At 38.6% G+C, this 17,129-nt stretch overlaps 1 protein-coding gene across 2 annotated transcripts in view; it reads right to left on the bottom strand.

Moving 5' to 3' along the window:
• The window catches only part of COL14A1 (collagen type XIV alpha 1 chain), a 123,158-nt gene that overhangs the window by 43,781 nt on the left and 62,248 nt on the right, over positions 1 to 17,129 (bottom strand). For both annotated transcript variants that reach the window (XM_051610193.1, XM_051610194.1), the window contains exons 20-30: positions 16,175 to 16,297; positions 14,719 to 14,868; positions 13,935 to 14,051; positions 9,644 to 9,790; positions 9,155 to 9,229; positions 7,700 to 7,839; positions 6,346 to 6,469; positions 5,154 to 5,297; positions 2,801 to 2,965; positions 1,071 to 1,109; positions 716 to 854 (exon numbers count right to left, since the gene is read on the bottom strand). In XM_051610193.1, the coding sequence (XP_051466153.1) occupies positions 716 to 854; positions 1,071 to 1,109; positions 2,801 to 2,965; positions 5,154 to 5,297; positions 6,346 to 6,469; positions 7,700 to 7,839; positions 9,155 to 9,229; positions 9,644 to 9,790; positions 13,935 to 14,051; positions 14,719 to 14,868; positions 16,175 to 16,297 (1,363 nt within the window). The remainder of the gene's footprint in view (positions 1 to 715; positions 855 to 1,070; positions 1,110 to 2,800; positions 2,966 to 5,153; positions 5,298 to 6,345; positions 6,470 to 7,699; positions 7,840 to 9,154; positions 9,230 to 9,643; positions 9,791 to 13,934; positions 14,052 to 14,718; positions 14,869 to 16,174; positions 16,298 to 17,129) is intronic.

Raw genomic sequence — 17,129 nt, 5'->3', positions numbered from 1 at the left:
GACTCATTTCAGCATAAGGTGATAATCTTCCTTTGTAAACAATGAATTGACACAGAAAGAGGTAGAAACTGACTGAGGACACCTAAAGTAGGTTCCCACTCTGACTCAGACTTCAAAGACATTCTTCTCTCTATGAGACTTCAACCCACTTTCCACAGGCACCTTTCACAAAGTACTCCATACTGGTACCTGCCCAAATGTACCCCTGCACAAAAGTGCTTTGTGCTAAACTGGCACAAGCCTGAAACTGTTTCACAGGGGAAACCCAAAAGAGGCAGTGGGCTCACCTCCTTCTACCCCAAACTGCTATTTATTTTTTAATGAAACCTACTGAGGACTCAGGACATCAAACACTCTTCCTATTCATTAGTATAATAATATAGTATAATAATAGTATAATGATAGTATATATTAATAATCATATTCTTATATAATATTTGCAATTGGTGCACAACATACTATAAATAATTTTATATATTTATATATTTTTATATTTGTTCATATATTTATATTAAAATTATTACAATTATTACATTAGTAATCATACAATATACTATAATAATAGTATTATATATTCACTAGTATGATCATATGTAGACATCCACTAGCATGTCTGCTCTTCTGACATGAAAATACTGAACCCTGAAATGAATAATTGCATGCACTGGACAATCATCTCCATGTGTTTTATGAGTATTTATATGTTAATACATACTTGGTAGGCTGGGATACCAGGGCATCCTTGTGCAGTCTGTAACAGGGGTAAACATTAAATGTACCAGGTTCCATCGAAACCCCTTCCACAGCTGAAAACTCCTTTTCGACCAAACCAAACATTTCCATCATTTTAAATCCTGGAAGGCATGAAAATATACATTTCAGTAATGGAAACTAATTCCACATTACAGCATATAAAAACCAGACAAATCTGGTTGCACCAGACAGTTTCGTATCACCATCTGTTTAACAGCTGCTAGCATGAAGGGAAAATCATTATGAATTTTGTAAATATCAGGTAATGAAAATGATTCCATCAATCAGGAACAAAAATTAACACAAAAATACTGTACCTGCAAAATTGCTGCCATCTTTAATTACCAATGGGCAGGCTGAAAAAGAAGAAGAGATACATTTAAGGATACAAGAGATGTCCCACTGGGTCAGAACAATGATCCACTCAGCCCCAGTACACTATCACCAACAGCAGCAAAAGGAGATTCTGTTCAGAAAGAGCATGCAAACCTGCCCACTTTCTACTCCATTCAATTGATGTTCCTCAGGATTCACAAGGGCTGTAGCAAGGATGCTAAATGGTGCATCCATGTGTGTTCCATATAATCTCCTTTCATAGATGTTTTCCGTGTCTAACCCTTCTATGATCCTGCCTTCACAAGCTATCGTGACAACACTTGCTGAGTAAAAAAGTATGTTTTATACTGAGTTTGAATCAAGTGCTCCCTAGTTCACTGTTATAGAATCATATAATCACCCTGGTTGGAAGGGACCTTGAAAGATCATCAAGTTCAACCATAACCTAAATCCCCCTACCATAACCTGATCTACCTTTTCAGTGCTTAAATCATGTCACTAAGCACTATATCTATATTTCTTTTAAATACTTCCAGGGATGGTGACTCGACCAACTCCCTGGGCAGCCTGTTCCACTGTCCAAACATTATTTTGGTAAAGAAATTATTTCTAATATCCAATTTAGTGAGATTCTCCAGCCTAAGTCCAGCACAAGCTCAATTACTTTAGCTGGGATTCTCTGCCTTTTCAAACTCCACTATAGCTTTCATGAGCAAGAGAGACCAGAATTGCATGTGCTCTTTAAGATGTGTGCATCCATCGTAAATAGATGTAGATTTGTGTTATATTTTCTTTTGGCAGGGCAGAAAATACACTAATTTCTCCCAAGAAACGTGCCCTGGGAAATCAATAAGCCTAGGTGCAGGGTGTCAAATATGGCACACCAGGACACTCCTATTAGGACTTCACTTCTGAAATAGAAGCACGACTGACCAATAAATGCTGCTGAGTGTTGTCAACATTCATCGTTTTCTCTGTCATTAAAAGGAGAGTATAGAGTCCAAACCAAAGAAGTGATGGGACACAAGCTTTGTATCTGTGTTCCCCAGCTCTGACAACTCACAGTCCTACGCCTAAGGACTCCATACAACCACAAATTATGAACACCAGCTCTCCATCTCCTACTTCCTGCCCATTTAACGAAATATATTGAAGCCACACACCTAAACGCATGTGAATTATTGTCCTCTAACCATTAGGTGTTCCAGAAGGTCTTCATTTTCATAGTTTGAAGTGTGGCATTTTCACAGATTTCAATGAGTATGGGTGTGCTTTATGCTACTACAACTCTTCTACATTCTACAAATACAAACTCCTACATACAAACAGTAATTATTAGCTCTCCATTACTAACTTAACCATGCAATTTGATTTGCAACTCTTACCGATGGCTAAAGTAGTCTAGAAAATAAAATATAATTAACTTTTTATTACTAAATTATAAGCCATTAACAATGTTTCAGATCTGAAATAAATTTTTGATAAACAATGGATGTATTCTGGATTTATAGCAAACAACCATTAATTATTTTGAAGTCCAAACACCTTCATTTACTTAATCTTTTAAGGAAATAACATAAGAGTTGTAATATCTGCAGTAAATTATGTTTAAAAGATCAAGAATATCTCTTAAGGGAAAATTAATAGCTACAAAAAACCCCCCAGTATTTAGCACTTGTTTTAGAAAAAAGTAAAAGTCAAAATGGCTAACTTGCTGATGCAGTTTCACAAACAAAAGTGATCAGCTCATCTTCAATCTTTGCAAAGGCATCAAAGTCATCCACAAAGAAGACATGTCTTTCACTGGGCTTGCTGCCAATATTAACTAACTCTGAATAGTCAGCATCAGCTACTCCAATAGCAAAAAAGCTGAAACCTGTAAAACAAAAAAAAAGGAACAGTCTTTTGAGTCATTCATTTAGAGAGTGGAAATACAAAATGAACAGAACTGTTATGTGTTCTGGCTCCTTTCTTGATTAAATACAAAGGTGGAAATTTTATTACTATCCTATAACACAAGAAAATTCATGCATGTAACCTCAAATGAGCTAAAAATCATAGAATGGTTTGGGTTGGAAGGGACCTTAAAGATCATCTAGTTCCAACCCCTCTGCATGGGCAGGGATGCCTCCCGCTAGAGCAGGTTGCTCCAAGTCCCATCCAACCCACTTCAAACACTTCCAGGGTGGGGGCAGCCACAACTTCCCTGGACAACCTGTTACAGTGTTTCACCACTGAAGTTCCTCCTAATATCTAACCCAAATCTACCTTCTTCTTGCTTAACCCCTTCTCCTATTGCTACATGCCCTTATAGTAAGTCCCTTATAAAGGTAATACATCCTTTGTGAGGGATTTTGGCTATTTATCCTTACCAGTTAATTAAAGTTAATGCATAAGTGTTTTCCTGAAGACATAAGATTTCTCAGAAGTTTAAAATTTTAGGAAATGTTACACTGCAATTAAATTATTTTGTCTTTTACAGATTTTGTTCTGTGCCATTTATTACAGTTTTCACTGCTGCCTCATGAGTGAACACTGAAATAAATGCATTATCATTTCATCAGCAACTTAACTGCACTGGTTCAGTCTGTTCTATGCATATTCTGCACGAAAATATTTTGAAAGTTGATCCTGACTTCAAAGATTTAAATTAAATTAAAATTGTATTCTATAAGTTTGAAGAGCAGCAAACTAGATGAAAGTTCTTCAACATTTTCTTGTACATAACAGATCAAGAAAAAAAAACTGTCTACAGGAGGCTGAATATTTTTAATGGACATATTATTCTTGCATGGTCCAGCCCCAAATTTATTCCACTCAGCAATATTGTCATTAAGTTTGAATGAGGCCCAAGGGCATCCACCACCTTCTGCGGAGCCTTTAGCTCAACAAAACTTTGACTTAATTGATTATAACACCATCTTCCCAAGATCAGCACGTCTTCATGCCAGTCTCTACCACAGATCCCAGTCAGTCACTGCTGCAGCCCATCTGCAGCCTAAGCATACAGCACACCCAGTAGCAAATGGGGCAGCATATGTCATTTGTCCAAGGTGACACATCCCAGTCAGCAGCTGAACCCCTGCCATACAGTGTCCCCTCGCAGGCCATTGCCAGTCTAATAGGAAATCAGGCAACTGCAAGACTTAATCTGAGAGTTGAACATTTTTGTTCAGCTTAGACATAGACTCTAATTTCAAAACGTTGTGTTTTCTTGATTTCTACTTAAAGCAAGTGTTGCATGCTTTATTATCTTGTGATATGATGTTGTTTATGAAGGCACTGCACTTGGCATCTAGCAGCAATCCAAGCAGGCAGCCAAGCCCAATGACTGCATTGGGTTTCAGGAATCAGTAATATGCACTGGTAACTTCATAGCTGCCAAAGTCTAAAGGCAAATTAAAAAGCACAAATGTGTTTTTTTCTTAGATCTCCTCACATGAGAAAGATGATAGCTTTTTTCTTCCATCCTGTGTTTTGTTCCATGTGTCACACTGTGCCCCTTGGATTTTTATACAAACCCAAGTATCAGACATTTCTACAGCTAACCCAGTTCTTACGCTTAGATTCACAACACTGTGTTTGCTTAAAGCTCTAAAATTGGTGGTTTAAAAAAAAATTCCTGAAGGTAACTAGTGTAACATGAGAGCAGATCAGAACCCATAAAACAACATATGAAAGAACTATCAAAGGACCTCTTGCATAGAAAACAAAACAGTCCCATTTGCTAGTAACCACAAGACTACACTTCATAGATGACAGTCCAGATTCTCAGGATAGTGCCCCCTAAATTCTTCATCATGGGAGCAATTCCATTGATCACTACATGTGTTCAGCATTGCTGCTAACATGAAAAATCATAGCATGAATCACACACACAAAAAATATCCAGAATCAAACCATATCCTAATGATATTCTGAATTTCTCAGCATTTGCTGTCTGTTTTCTTTAAACTTGGAAATCTTCCTGGAGTAAAAGTTACTCTTATCTCATGCCCACTCTTACATAGTTATAATTAATGAGAAAAAAAAATCTGAATAGTTCTTAAAACTACACATTTTACCATCTAATTGCATTTCTCTGGAGACTTTGTTCACATCATCCTGTGAACGCCCATCAGTAATGACAACCAAAACCTTTGGAATGCCCCTTCTCATGCCTGCCTCTCCAGTAAACAAGGCTTCTTTTGCATGTTTAATGGCTTTGCCTGAAACAGAAAAAAATAACAACACATTTTCACTTTGACATAAATCCAGTTTCTGTTGGCTTCTAATATCATATTAAGACATGGATAAAATGAGAAATCTGTTGAGTCCTGAGCAGGCTTTAAATTAGTGCATCCTGTAGTTATTAAAATAGATATTTAGGAAAGTTTGTTTTTTACCCCAACCTTTGAAAATTGGATGGCTTTAGCCATTCATCTCTTCAATCCAGAACTTGAACTTCAAGAATATGACATGTGTGGGAAAGGATATTCTGTGCAGGTCAGAGATAACAAAATCTTTCCCTGCTGGATTGTAAGGCACAGTCCAGGTGACAACTGAAAGTGCCATTGTAGCATTTTCTTGATTAAATGGAAAATGTGTTATTTTGATACTACTGAGACTGGATGCAATGCAATAGCTGCAAGAAATTTCTGTGCAGTCTGAGAATCATAAAACATGGTTTCCAACTAAAACATATTTTAACCTTTTCAGCACTCATCTTTATTTTCTTGACATCAGAGAGCTATCTTAAGGGATTAATTAAAATATAACGACATTCAGTTAACTGACATCTTCCCCCAGTCCCATCTTAAACATACCACTGAGGCCTAATTGTCCTGGCTTATAACCAAACTGACCCTCCACTCTGTCCACTGTTCCACTGTTTTCTACATGCTCTGCAAGATCCCTCCCACCTTCTCTCTCCTCCCACTTTTTCACTTGCCAAGCTGATTTTATATGATTCCCCATTCCACACACAACCCCCAAAGTCATTCACTTCTGCCTTAGGTGCCTCTCTCCCTTCCTCCCTGACCTTCAACATCACTGTGGGTCAGAGAGGTCAATACTCAGCAGTATGAGGTGTTAGCTGTAAACCGCAGATTACAAAGAGTTTCTAACTTCAAAGCCCAACCTTTCACTTGCAGCGTGGAGAGACCATGTTGTCACTGTTTTTGCACTGATACATGAAACTACATAGCAAATGGGAAAGAAACACTACACAGAGAGTAGCAAGAAGAACATCTGCATCATAATCATGACTTTTCTCACCTGTTTTTGTATTTCCTCCTTTGTAGGCTATTCGCTGAATAGCTTCAAGGAGAGTCTCTTTTGTTTTGTATGCATTTAATTTAAATTCTGTCCTGGGATCATCACTGAACTGAATTATTGCCACCTGTGCACACAGAAGATGTGTTTATTACTAAAGCACCACCCAGTGTACAAGCAAAAAGTAATGAATCAGCACATTTGAAACAAGGATTTATCTTGTAACTTTGCTTCATCCTTAAACTGAAGCCAGAAATGTTTTTCTCTTTAAGAAGCTTTCACTAAATGAAGCTTAATTTTACTCTCTGCAGCCTTGGCAACCACCTAACACTTTCTGGTTTCATTTTCCAGCAAACAGGATGAGAAAAGTAATACCCACTTTGGAAAAAGCACTCTCAATCGAGCCCAAAAGCAGAGAGCAGTTACAGCTGCTCACACGTGTACAGTTAGTCATACACATAACTGCAGGGACTCTATTCCATATCCACAAATTAATAGCTGCACGTAACTTACGGAGCAATACTGAAGCAAGCAAAAGAAAGATGCAAGAACATATTCTGAAATATGTTCCCAATATGGTCTACAGGAGTCCAAGACCTATATTTCAATACTAAACCTCTACAACTCACAAAACTTATATTGAACTTCATATTTTGTAAGTGATGTCCCTGATTTAAAAGGAGCTATTCACATGCTTAAGCTTATGCTTGTGCATAAGTTTCTGAAGCACTATATTCTGGGAAAATAGCCACATAGAAAGAAACAGTAAAAACTGAGCATACTTCAGAGTTTGGACAAGTTAAAAATATTTTTAAATGCTATCCCAGCATATTATATTTAAATGCATATTATACAGGTAACACCTAAAACAGCAATATATATTTGCCAATAATCTTTCCTGGAACAGATTCGAGCACCTCTCTAAAAAAATAAATAAAACAATCATTGTAAACCCTGTATTTTATTTTAAGCACTGTAGATTCTGTAGAGCGTGATTATAAATAAATGAACCTTTAATTTTCCTTATCATTGCAATTTTTAGCTTATTTAGAAATAAACACCACAATGAGTATCAATACAAAAAATATTGACACAATGTAAGTCTCATTAGAATGACCTAGAGGAGGCTGAAATTATACTTAATCCTCATGCAAGCAAAATTCTTATCATTAATTTCACCATATGGTGCATACAAAAGAAGACACTGAAAAAAAATACTGTCCTAAAGCAGTTTATATTTTCTAAAGGACCTTGAAATTATGTTAATTAATTTTCTGATTCATTCCACTAGCACAGATGCTAGTCTAAAATACCCTGTCAAGTCCATGCACCTTCATTCTCTCTACATGGTTATTACCTGAGTTCCATCAGGACCAATCTTATCCAAAGCTCCAACAGTGCTATAGAGAAAGCTAATTATTTTATTGAAATTGTCATCTCCAATACTCCATGACCCATCCACCAGGAATGCTAGGTCAGCTTTGGCTGCTTTGCACACTGAGAAAGAAAAGCAAGTATTTTAGAATTAGAGCAATGCCTCAGTCGTCACGAAATCTAATCAATCACTTAAGAAAATGCAACTGTCATGAAAAGTCCTTGTCTAATGTCAGTTAATAATGCTTTAACAGACCTGCTGGCATTGATTTCAGTGCAGGTGTAGAACCAGCTGAGCTCTGCAAGGGGTGAATAGTCTTCACTGACAGATCTTATTGTAGAATACACTTCAAGACCATAGCAAGGTTCTTTAAAACCTGGCAAACTGTTTTTACCTTTATTTAAGTTGTTAAGTGAAGTCACACATGAACCCTAGACAATCCCGGACTTCAAGCACGATACAGTAAACAAGATGAGAGACTCTAGATTGTGAAGATTCCCAGTGGGAAACCAGTCCCCAAGGTCTGTAGTACCTGATGCTCATCCCTTTAACTGCACTACTTAGGAGCAACTCAGGTTTCCCCATCTCATCTTATTCCAGCATGTTCTTATGCAAAATGGGCTGCACAGCTCACAGAAGTTGCTCCCTCTTTCATGGGAACTGGGAACCTTCAACACTCTACAGAGTCCAGAGATCAGAAAGAAACAGTCTGAAAGTAGTTATGTATTCAAACATACTTGGTCTTAAGAAAACTCCAGAGAATGGGACAGGAAGATACACACTTGCACTTCTCATTTTCTATTGACTATTCCTTGCGTCAAAAAAACCCCAACGAAACCAAGAAACCCATCTGCTGCTATGCATTTCTAACACACACAAGTTTTAGGTGGTGCTGTTTTGTTTTTTTCTCTACTTCAGGATTAAATTCTCAATTATTGTACATCAATTTGGTCCACTGACTTCAAGCTGACAGATCTGACCTTCAGTCTCCAATAATAATGCTCCCATCACAGAAATATTTATGAGACTCTGAACAAAACACTGCATGGTCAAATGATCCATAGGAGAAAGTCTACATTTAACGAGAAAAGAGACTGAACGTGGCCAACACCTTTCTCATTACCTAAAGTAGATACACAGTTTTTTTTTAAATCATATGGTTTCATTGCTCTAGGATGTCTGCTTCAGTTGCAAAATACGTATGGGGTGGGAGTTATGGAAAAGAAAACCTCACACACATTAACCTTTCTTTCTGCAAATTTCAACAATGCAATAATTATGTCAGATTTTTGGCTCATTTAAGCCAGCTGCCTTAATAGTGTCACTGTAGCAAATGTATTTTGAAATCTGATACCCACAGGTCTAAAATAGTATCAGAAGCAGAAAAACATGGCATCAACACTTAAAATTATTATAACCCATACATGTCACACTTACCTTCTTTTGCAGGAGGGATTGTAGGTGGTGGAGGTGGTGTTGAAGGTGTTGTTGGAGCTTGAGTTGGAAACGGTACTGGACAATAAAAGGAAATAATATTTTAAAATGCATAAAAGCCCAATGTATTTTAGCTATATTAAACACAACATTTTCTACTCATGTTCACATTTAAAATTCATTATCTCTAATGAACTAGCTAAGCAATCGGAGAGCTGCATGATACAAAACCTTCTCTGATTATTTTTTTTTTCTTTTTCACAGTCACAGATTTTCAGAACATCCCACAGTGGGACTTCTTATCAAGAAAGCTAAACCTCCTTGTGGTGTCAGAATCCTGCAACTCTGTGAAGGAGTCACATTGTAGTTTAAAAATTAAAAACTCAGCTAAAGGGAACTGGGTAGGAATAGCACATCTGTGGGCAAAGAGCAAAATATGAGAAGCAACCAAGCTTTGCTGCTGCAGGCTGAACTCTGATCTATTTTACTCACATGTTGTCTCCATGATGCTTACAGCAGGGCCCTCTATCTCCTGAAGCTGTGTGTGAACACTGATTTTATATTGAGTTCCAGGCATCAGCTCAAAGAAACAATGTCTAGGTGTCCCTCCACCAAGATTTACCTCTTGCTTTTTCCCGTCTGGAATTATAAAATAAACCATTAAAACATTTATTTAGTGTTAGATGGAACAATATAATTAAAATCTGAAATAAGAAGGGGACATGACAGCAGTATTGACATAAACCAGTAAACTACATGCTGCCTTATTTCTGGAAATTAACCTCTGTGCAGAGGTCTCTGTAATGTTTCATCCTTCATTTCAAGTAGGAACTGAGGAATGTGTCAGATGCCTGCAGGAAAAGAGATGAATTTCACCCCATGCACCAAAGTTAACAAAAATCTCTAGCACTGTCATCAGTGGGCTTTGGATGTGGTCCTAAATTAACAGAGTGTAATGAGGAATTGTTACATTATGTAATTCTACAGCATCCTTTGTCTATGCCTCTGGTTCTCAGAGCCTAAAGGGCTTAGTAATTGCAAGAGAGACTTAACTAGATACTGTATTCCAGCTTCCATTAGTAATCACTTTACCATTTGGTTAAGGAGTATTTACAGGGTTCTGAAATTAATTCTTCTGAATTCTCAATCGAAAAACCTGCTGACAATGAAAAAAGCCTGGGTGCTGCAAATAGCATAAGGAATACTTTAATAATAACAACACTTTCAGTACAATTCCTTATCTGTAGCAGAAAGAAGTGAAATACAAGGAACTGTTTTCACCTTTTATAGAGTATATAAAAAAAATGCTGAACAGCCATTCACTACCAAGGAAAAAACAGCTGATGCTTATCAGGAGGTGTCATGTTAGTATAAAAATAATTGATCACTGCTTGAATGAGACACACACCCCATCTGACAATCAAAACTCATCATGATGTTAGGAAGAAACAATTGTTAACACTTCAGCTAATTCTGTTCACATTTAGGCTCTTTTGGTTCAGTTAGAACAATTTTGGCAGTTCTATATGATGAAAGCAGAGTGTTGGCTAGCTCCCAGATAAGCAGTAAATCTGTGCTGTCTTGTGCCAGCCAAGATCTCTGCTTTCTGAACAGCTTGTCTATGTTTCAGGCCTTCAAATAAACTGCATCACCATACATTTACCATTCCACAGAAAAGTCATGATTTTTTTGCAACCAAATTAGTATTATTTTTCATTATACCTTTGAGAGATTCCATGAAATGTTATTAACTGCACTTCTCTCAAGTTATCCAAGCTTTTAATATGTTGCCGTACAAAAGATCACTGATGTCTGCTGGGGATAAGAGGGACAGTTTGCACAAACAGTGACTTGGTCCATAGCTGTAGCAGGACACTCCATCTCCCGATATGCCTGCCTCGATTTCCCTCTAACATTCAACTGCTTTGTGTCTCTCAGTTTTGCAGGCCCAGGCCTGGAGTGGAAAGATTCCCATGAGAAAGGAAAGACCTAGCAAGATCTTTCCTGGCAACAACTTTGAAAGGTACAAACAGGGGCTAAGTTGATGTTCACACCACCAGCTGCTCTCCAGTGCTGAAGAACATGGAGCTCAGCCCAGCCACAATTAGGCCTGCAACGGATATAAAGTAAGAACTAACAGATTAAAAAAAAAAAAAAAAGTCTGCTTGGTGAAAAAAAGGGCCTTTGTGGTTTTTCCACTGTTTTCCTTTTGTTCTCCAATGAGAGACTTTGGAGATAGGGCTAAATAGTAATAATAAAATGGCAGCAGTCAATCCACTTTATTGTATAAAAGCCAGGTCCTATCTTTAATCAGGAGACTTCCCATACACTTTCTCAGGAGGGTGCTGGACCTTCTCCTCTCCAGCGGGGACATCTGCCAGAGAGATTAGTTCTTGACATTTAAGACCAATCCAGGGACACCCAGCTGCAGCCAGGTGAGGGTGAGAGATATTAACTCCTTTTTTGTCTTTATTAGTAAAATTCACATTAAGCAATTTTCATGGTTAAGTTTTAAGTTTCAAGACTATAGGATCCTTTAAAGTCAATAGTTATGGTCCAGCCATAGTATAAAACTTAGTAATAAGTTAGTTGTCAACATTTTAATGGTTAACCCTGGTTGTTTAACTACTAACAGTACGTTTTGTTGTTAAGATTTATTTTGCTTTCTAACCTCAGCTTTTGTTCCAATCACTCAATTCCTTACACCTTGACTGGGCTTGTGCCTCCTAAAGGGTTAAGACTCCAGCATCATATGCAATTAACCTCAATCAGTGCATATACATCTCGCCTGCTGTTTCACCTCATTCAGGGCAATCTCTGCTTGTGCTTCCTAAGGCATCATATGCAATAGGTCTCAGTCAGTGCACATATGTCTCATCTGTTACCCCATTCAGTTTGTAACAATCCATGTTTGTGCCTTTTAAGGGTGTCATAAGCAATAGCTCCCTATCAGTGCATAAACATCTCATCTGCCACCCAGTCCCCTTCGGGACAATAACCTCTTCTGGCTACACCTGAGAATCAGTGAGATGGAAGAGGCTCTAATGCATCTTCTACACAGTCAGTGCTAAAAACATCAAGACATCATGTGATGCAACATAAAAATATCTCATGTTTATCCAGATGAGAAACATTACTACAGGCTATAATTAACAATCAATGGAATGAGAACAGACAAAGCTGGATGCTGTTCTGGCTCTGTGAGCACGGTCTGGATTCAATTAGAGCTTTTCCTACTCTTCTGCACTCTACTCATCCCCATCCTAATCCTACAGAGCTATCACTGATGGTTTATGTACAGCGTTAGATGCATTCAGTTCATCTTTCATCCATCTTCTGTCCCTTACTCCACTTAAATACTCAGGTCATCACTTATCTTCTATGGATAGATAATACTTCCTCCCATAGAAAGGACAGTTTATCAACATCTGGTGGATACAAAAGGACAGGAATGCTACTTCTACTCCTGAAACTTTCCATGTGTACACAACTCGCTTCTGTCCACCATTTCCAGAGTCTCAGGAGCCAGTCTACACATCTGACTGTGTGGAGAACCAGCCTCCACAAAAGATATGTCTCTCAACCAAACTGACTGCGATAGAGAGACTCAAAAAGACTAAAAGAAGGAGAAGAAAAAAAAAAAAAAGGAAGGAGAAACGGCAGCAACACTGCGGGAGGGGCTGCGGGCGGGGCTCACACAGTGCAGGACAGGGACAGGCAGCCCCACCTTGCTGTGTTTGCAGCCAGGACCAGCCCTTGCAGGAACCCACCTTGGGGCTGGGAGCTGAGCGGGCAAGAGACCGGTCGTTAAAGGCCGTTATGGGTCGTTGCCGCCTATTGTCCGCTGCTGCTGGAGCAGAGGAGAGAAGTAATAGAAGACAGAAGAAAGAGGAATAGGAGACCAGATAAAAGGGAGCCTTCAGTGGCTGGGAAAAGGAGCTTGTCCCTGCTTTCTCTCGTGGAGCCTGTGTGTCGAGGAGCTACACAAACGGAGCCGAAGAAGCAGAAGAAGGGAGCTGGAGCACACTAAAAAAGCTGGGATCACTGCTCGCTCCCCAAAGCCTCCGTCATCAAGCGCTCCTAAAGCAGCCGCTGCAGCCGCGCTCCCGAGCTCCAGCCACAGCTCCAGCCGTGTCCCTGCCATCCCCTGGGCTCCAAGCCGGCGCAGCAACCCCAAAGCCCTGGCAGGAGCAGCCGCGCTCCCGAGCAGCCGTCGCCGTTCCCCCTGTCAGCAATTCTGAGCCGGGAACTGTAAGACTCACTAACCAAGAAATCTTTCTTTTCCTGCCTTCTCTTCCCCGGGCAAAAGTCATGGGACACACACACGCACCTCGTCGACCCTGTACGGGAAAGGCGTTGGGCTCTTGCTCTCTCTATCCCCAGCTATAATAGTCTTTCTTTCTCTTTACCGACCAGGCACATTTGCATATCCAGTTTCTCCCCACACACTCTTTGAAAACTGTCACAGTCAAGTGGTATTTTAAACACAATCTCTGTGTTTGTGCTGGTGCACGCACATCTGGGCAGAGTTTTGTGCTCTAGAGACACACCCGGTGTAGCCAGCCGGGCCCAAGCCAGGGACGGACCCACTGTGAAGGTAAAACCAGCCAATTTGGGGCTGTTCCTCCTCTCATGGAGGAGAAGGAGCGATCCGTGATTCAACTTGAGTTTTCTAGCCCGGGTTGAACTCAGACCGCAACGGACTGCACACAGTTTTTTAACTTAAGCAACTCAACTCTGTGGGTCAGGCTGTAGCTGCGTACCAGGTGATTCAGTAACTTACCCACGAGTGACTCTATAACCACCCTGTATGCAGTAGCATGTCTGTGAAGCTGCCACTGAGCACAGAGGCTCGTCATGCGGACTTGGTAGGAATCCAAATTTGTCACACCCAGGTACACTGAAAATTAAATACCAAAAAGTTAGATTTACTCCTCTAATAAGACATACAAGAAAAAATGATATTTTTTTATGAATTATAGTGAAACACTTGTGCCAATTAATTTTTAACAAATTATGTCAAAAGCTGCTTTAAAAGAATGATGTCAAAAAAACCCAAAATGGGAGGGGAAAAAAAAAAGTGAATCTTTAGACCAAAAGTTCAGAACATCAGTCAATTTAGTTAAGACTAAATAATGAACACTTAAAAATTAATTTACTACAAATAAATATAAAAATATCATAATAACAGCAATACCTGTGTCAAAATCTGATTTAAAATTGAGCTTTAGATATATAAAGGCTAAATCAGATTATATATGAATCTTGAAAAAAAAAAAAAAGGCTAAATAGTCTTTCCATTAAATTAAATTTATATCTACTACTCAGCAAATATGTTTGGCTAATAAATAATAGCATCTACTTTATGACCTCTGTCTTTCTAGCAACCAGAAGACTATTTTAAAACGTGATATAGTCTGAGTAAAAAAGCCTTTCATTTCGGGAAAACAATTTGCACACAACTGAGAAAGTCTTCCATGTAAGAATTTATTCCGAGAGCTGCACAAAGCCACAGTTGTAGAGAAAAACAGCCTGTAGAGATCTGAACAGCATGAAATCATTCTTACAGGTTTTGGCTACGCCTGTTAGGGCATCACTGAAGCCTGTTGAGTATGAAGCAAATACTTTAACACTGTATTCTGTCCCACTGAAGAGGTTTAGAATAAGAATGGTATTAATATCATCCCCTACAAAGGTCTCCAACGCAGGACCAGGAACTGCAAAAAATGAAATAATTTACATTTAGAGAATAATTTTTTGATAGTCATTTGCTCATCCATTGCATTATCACTTGCACACTTGCACTGCTACTTTTCTTGCCTTTTTTTTAACATACACAAAACTAGAGACACTCTGCCCAGTCCTTGCATGGACAGAAGCCACAACACACTTGGGAAATTCAGCAGTGGATTCATTAGGGCAGGTCTAGACACTGGCATCTGTTAAGACCCTTTTGTTCTGCCTCAGTGACTTACTACTGCCCTAAATAGGCAGCCAAAGATCTCCTCAGTTTGATGGTGTGCCAGGACCAACAGGGGGGACAGCAGATGCCAGCTAGCAGTGCAGTCCCTAAGGGGTTCTTATACAACAGCATCATTTAACACTGTGCAAAAATTATAATGAAAATAGAAAAGACTAAAACTTTCCCAAATCAAAACTGCAAACAGCTCCTTTGTCACCTCTCTTGAGATAACAAGCATTGTCTTTAGACAGTATTCTAGTCCCTTTATAGTCACACATTTGGGTTTTGATCCAATAAAGGACCATGATTTTCTAAAGAAATCTGAAGGAGTTTGGGTGCTCTAACTGAAATGTACAGGTGGGAAAAGGGCAATGAATAAAATGCCAAGTATTTGGGAGGTGCAGAGTGGGAGTAAAAGTCATGGAAAATAAAGCTTTGTTTGTATTGTGAGGGGAAATACGTGTAATAGGAGAACACAGTCTGTGAAATAAAGAGTCAATGTAAAATTATGTAACATGACTGAAAGAGTGGATTCAATCAGCCTTAAGATGGTAACTCTATGGGTAATCTTACTGGTGCCTACACCTACCTAAATGGGAGGGAGTAGAGAAGATGGAGACAGAATTTCTTCTGAAGCAAACAGAAAGATGGTAAGAGAAACAGGCAAAATTTGCAACATGGGAAATTTTTATTAGCTATTAGGATAGACAGTTTCATGATGAGGGCAGTCAAAAACTGGAGCAGATGCTTACAGAGCTTTTGTAATCTCCATCCTTAGAGATACTACAAACCCAAATGCACAAGGTCCAGCAAAACCTGTTCCAAGTTGGCCGTTTTGATCAGAGAGTTGGACCAGATGAACTCCAAAGATAACTTCCAATCTGCATCACTCTGTGACTATGAAACTTGCGTATTCAAAACCTGAGACACCTAAATTAATAGCACTTTCAAGGCTGTACCTACAACAGTTAGATGTAAGTACAAAATTCAGCTAGTGATGATGCCAAGACCTTGTACAGTCAAAAACGAATGAGCAAACAAAAATCAGTTGAAAAACTCACCGTTGACTGGTTTGTAGACAATTCTGTAACCCATGGTGGGTGATGGCGGGGGATCCCAACTGATGCGCAGTCTGTTGTACCATTCGTCTGACACACGTAAATTTCTAGGAGCAGAGAGGGGTACTAGAAGGAAACCAAACTGAACTTTTAAAACTTTATCTCACACAAGCATATGCATAAAAATCAAGGCATGTACATGAAAACAGTGCAATACACAGTACTCTCAGATTTACAGGTAAAAGTGCCAGGATGAAAGCCTTCAATCAGATTCATCCTTGGCACTTCACCAATGGATTCATGTTGATATATTTAAGAAGGTTATGCCAACTTATACCAAGGATTAATTATTAACTTTGCTCAACAAACAACGAATTTTCATATTAATTCCCAACTTTGTCCCTAAGACAATTTAGAGATAATTATCTTTTATTTATAGTTTCTTTCAATCCTTGTGCAGTAAAATTTTTAATGTGTAAATCATGCTCTTGTGAACACTTCATGCTTTCAAATGGAATCAAAGGAATGACTTACTAGTCATTTCAGTGTCTACACAAATAGCACTTCAATTTAAGCAGAAATGATGTAAATTAGGAGAATAATTCAATAAAATTATATTGTCATGACTAACAGTGCACAATGAGATGATTTGTTACCGATATACAGTAAAGACAGAACTTAAGCTACAGCTGAGTAATCTTTTGGTACTTGGTCAAAGCTCTAGAGATAATGCAATCACTTTTATAAAAAGTTCATCAGCATTTCTAATGACCTTTATAAAGTAATGATCTCACACAATAGAAAATTTAACAGTACAATGGTTGGTTTGATACTGTCCCAGCAGACATTGTTTATTTTCTGCATTAGTTAGCTTGTCCTTGGTAGGCTATTACTCCTTTATTACTCAAAAAGTTTCTGCAAACTCAGACTATTTGAATCTAAAATATAATTTGTCAAT

Source organism: Apus apus, chromosome 2, assembly GCF_020740795.1.
Source record: "Apus apus isolate bApuApu2 chromosome 2, bApuApu2.pri.cur, whole genome shotgun sequence".
Lineage (NCBI taxonomy): Eukaryota > Metazoa > Chordata > Aves > Apodiformes > Apodidae > Apus > Apus apus.
This window is presented reverse-complemented; position numbering and strand designations above follow the sequence as displayed.